Here is a 4,436-nt window from a genome sequence, read left to right as displayed (position 1 = left end):
CTGTGGTATTCTGGATGGACTCCTTTTTTCACCAAAAAAGTTGGAATGAAGTTAGGAAGTTAGTTATTGTAGCATTTCTGAAATGTGAATAAATGAGAAAAGCTATTAAGTCTTTTGGAGTATTTGCTATAGAAAAGTTTGATCTCATATTTCAATTCTCGTATCTGATGAGTTACACTTCTTTCTCTTTGGAGTGATTGATGCTTGACTCAGTGCTGCTCATTTATTGGTGGTTTACTAAAATCACTTCTTGGATCACTAAGGTTGCCCCCCCCCCCACTCTTCTTACTTTGCCAGAATCAGGTGAGCTGAAAAGACCCTTATGCATAAAACCTGTTCTGTGCTGCTTCAGCATATCTGTTGCCATGGATTTCTAATAATCTTCCTCTTTAAAAATCTCTATTAAAATGGAATTAGCTCGTCTGTTTCTAAAGCCATTTCTGTCTTTTTTAAAATCTGAAGTTCTTACTACTACTACTGTTTTTGTGCAGTGGAGAACAAATTGACTACTTTAATACCTTAATACAGAGGGATTCAATCAAGATCACATGAGGTACTAATACTTTATAAATCCTTAGTAAGACCACACTTAGAATGCTGCATCCAGTTTTGGTCACCACACTATAAAATAAGATGTTGAAAGAAAGAGTGCACAGAAGAGCACAAAGATGATTAGGGGACTGGAAACTAAAACATAAGAACTATAAGAACTAAAACATAGCAACTAGGCATGGCTAGTCTAGTGAAGATGTTGACCAGGGAATGATCAGTGTCCCAATATTTGAGGGACTGTCACAGAGAGGAGGGTGGTCAACCTGTTTTCCAAAGCACCTGAAGTCCAGACAAGGAATAATGGATGGAAACTGATCAAGGAGAGATTCAACTTAGAAATAAGGAGGAATTTTCTGACAGAACAATCAACCAATGGAACAGCTTGCCTTCAGAAGTTGAGGGAGCTTCATCATTGGAGGCTTTCAAGAAGAGACTGGACTGCCATCTGTCAGAAATGGTGTAGAGCACAGATGTTAAACTCACGGCATCACATTGCCATCACTTGATGTTTTGCAATGTTTTTTTCCTTTGGAGAGCTAGGGTGGGCATGGCCTGCACGTGACACATCCAGCCCGCAGGGCGCCAGTTTGACACCTCTAGTGTAGGATCTACTCCTTGGGTGGAAGGTTGGACTAGATGACCTACAAGGTCCCTTCCAACTGAATCTGAAATACCTAATATGGTGTTGCTCAGCCTCTTAATCTTGTTTACATTAGATTTAATGGTTGGTTGGTAGGAGGAAGTATTTCTTTTACTACTTCTGTTGCTATTGTCCTTCACTGAACTTACCCTGATTTGTCCATGTTAAAACTACAGTATGCAGAACTGGCTCATACTTCAGAAGTTGAATTAAAGTCAAATTGCTTCCACTTTCTCTAAGGAAGCAGTCCAATATTCTTTAAGACACTAAGTTTTTAAGTGGCAGATTTGCTGAAACGTTTTACTTGATGTGAAACAATTGAGATTTATATAAATAGGCCTCATTAGCACAATTAACTAAATATATGTATAAGTATATATGCACAATTTTTCTCATAAAACTTGAAGCAGGAAGGGCAGTTTCTTTGGGAAATTAAGTGAGTGTATTATGATAAGAGATACCAAATCTGAATTGCAAAAACCTGAATGACCATTAAGTGGCAGGAAAGTATTGGGTACTTGTCTGTCTTTTTACTCTCTAGTGATCATCAATCCACATCTGGTAGCTCTGTAAGATAACCGTAAACCAAAACCAGAGTGAGTTACAGTAGCATGTTAATAATTCCATCAGCAGATAAAGTGTATATGGTGAATTCACTCATTTTGTTCCATCAATTTTCATCTAATAGAAGGTATTTAAAGCTATAATCTTGTAAGATCCGGCCTCTCCCCCTTATTCAAGAAAGTAAGGACTTTTGAAACTTGGCATTTCAAAAAGAATCTTTTATTGAACAGGGGTGACAGCAGGACGAAATCAAAGCAGGCTCTGAGATCCCTCAGGCAATATAGTAGAATAAAAGAAATTAGGAACCCCTCCCAACAGTCCAATGTGAATTCAGCCAATCCGCAGGTGTGAAGATGTTATTGTACCAGCCGCTCTGAGAATGAAATAAGGGAAGTTTCTCAGGGTCATCATCTGCCGGCTTTCAGGTGATGTAACCCACATGGCCCTCCATCCCCTTCCATTCCCCAAAAGGTGCGAAAATTCCAGGGCGCCTAGGCACCAGGCAAAGGGTTATAAATCAATAGCATGCAGGAAATAGGATACAAGAGGAAGAAAGCAATAAAGTAAATAATGCAGGTAGGATTCCCCCCTTTCCCCTGAAGAATGGCAGATTCACGGATCTGACATATACATTCTAATTTAAAACTAATGGTAAAACATTGGTTAGATCAAAAAGGTCTCAACTGTAAAAATGGAAAAACAGCAGTTACCCATGTGTAAAATGTGTTATACCAAAGTGACCTGGAAAAAAAATCAGTGAACATTTTAAAGATGGTGGGTTACTCAAGACATACTACTTGAGGTATTGTCTTCTGAGATAGGAAATACTATTTCTTTTAAATCTCTTAAAAATTCAATCTGAGCATCCAAACCGTTCCGGGTATTCATTAGTTCCTGAATTTTTCCCTCTGTTCCTGTATAAATAAAATTGGTGTTTAAGATTAGCAATATATGCAGAGATATATCAAAAAGTATTATTTATGCAAGACACATTATTATTAAAGTATATAGATTTAGAAGAGCAATGCCAGGAGGATAACAACGTTGGGGAAACCTAAGGGCCACAGTCCTTCAGGGAGAATGTCAAACATTGCATTTTAGGGTGGGCAGTGATGGGGGCCATCCATTACGTTTGCCAGCCCTTCTATGATTTCCCCTCCCCTCCCCTCTTCTTTCCTTTCTTTTCTTTCTCTTTTTCAACTGCCCCCCCAAAAACAGAAACAACAAAACCTACAAACTTGGTGAAAAATTGTCAAAGTATAACTGGTATGTAAAAGACATATTCTCTCTACTCCAGAATGACAGAGCCAGGAACAGGAATCAAAAGACTTTGTAGAACATTGTTCTACAAAGTCACATACAAGTCAATCTAAGAGTGCAACTGAAGTAAACGAGGCAGAATTGGCACAAAGCACCAGTATTGATTTGCAATAAAATAGTCCCATCCTTTGTAAGGCAGACAAAGCAATATCATTAAATTTTGTTTTACTGGATCATTTAGATCAGTGGTTCTCAACCTTCCTAATGCCGCGACCCTTTAATACAGTTCCTCATGTTGTGGTGACCCCCAACCAGGGGTGGGTTCTACATTTTTTTACTTCCGGTTCTGTGGGCATGGCTTATTTTGTGGGTGTGGCTTGGAGGTCATGTGACTGGATGGGCGTGGCTAGCTGGTGATGTGACCGGGTGGCCATGGCTATGTGTATAGGGACTACTCAGAGGGCTGAAAAAAGTCATTTCTGACAGGTCCTCGCACTTTTCTGGTCCTCACACTTATGACCATCCTCACATTTATGCCTGTGCAGCATTCTTAACAACTGTGTCACTCATTTCACAACTGCTTCTCTTCACCATGGTGACAAGATAGGGCAAAAACGTAAATTGTGAGGACAGTCGTAAGTTCGAGGACTGGTCAAAAGTGCGAGGACCAGTCAAAAATAACTTTTTCAGCCCTCTGAGTAGTCCATATGCATAAGAGGATACAGCAATAGAGAGGGATGAAGGAAGGGAAGGGAAATTAGAGTAGGAGTGAAGGTAAGAGAGGGAGGAAGAGAGGAGGAGAAGGAGAAACGAAGAGGAAGTAGGGAGAAGAAGAAGAGGGGGGAAGAGAAAGTAAGAAAGAAAGAAAAGACAGAGGTGGTAGGTTTGAGGAGAAAGATTGCTGTACAATAAAAAAGATGAAAGGGAAGAAAGTCAACCCCAAACAAATATTAAGATATTAAGATAAAGAATGAATTGTTAAACTTTGAAGAATAAAAGAGAACAAATAGCAATAAATAGCAATAATTAGAAACACACATACAAACATACAACGTATTTTCTTTGAACGGAGTATTTGGCCGGTTCACAAATTTAAACAGATGTAGGAGGTTAGCACCCACCCCTTTCCTAGAAGAATGAAATATTTTGGGAAATATTAAAAAGGCAGAATATTATATTTCCCTGGATGAGAAATAGAGAAGCATATTTTACAGACAAAGCAGCTCCCACCTTCCTGCCCCCCACCCTTTGTTAATGGGCCAGAGGCAGAAAGTCAATCCTTTGTCAAAGGACATTTGCAACACAATAGCAACAGAAACTAACACAATGGGCCCCATCAAGCCATGTGATCCTGTCCACCATTAAACCATCTTTCCAAGCAGTCTCCATGTTTCCAGTGTCTTTTTCCCCACTTGGAGCA

General features: G+C 39.4%; 1 protein-coding gene across 1 annotated transcript in view; it reads right to left on the bottom strand.

Moving 5' to 3' along the window:
- Positions 1-2,413: 2,413 nt before the first annotated feature.
- Positions 2,414-4,436, bottom strand: part of PHF11 (PHD finger protein 11) — a 37,778-nt gene continuing 35,755 nt past the window's right edge. The window contains exon 10 of the mRNA XM_087886402.1: positions 2,414-2,670. Coding sequence (XP_087742528.1) covers positions 2,540-2,670 — 131 coding nt within the window. The 3' untranslated portion in view covers positions 2,414-2,539. The remainder of the gene's footprint in view (positions 2,671-4,436) is intronic.

The sequence above is a fragment of the Pantherophis guttatus genome, chromosome 1 (genome assembly GCF_059756535.1).
Source record: "Pantherophis guttatus breed Tessera chromosome 1, ASM5975653v1, whole genome shotgun sequence".
In the NCBI taxonomy this organism is placed as follows: Eukaryota; Metazoa; Chordata; class Lepidosauria; order Squamata; family Colubridae; genus Pantherophis; species Pantherophis guttatus.
This window is presented reverse-complemented; position numbering and strand designations above follow the sequence as displayed.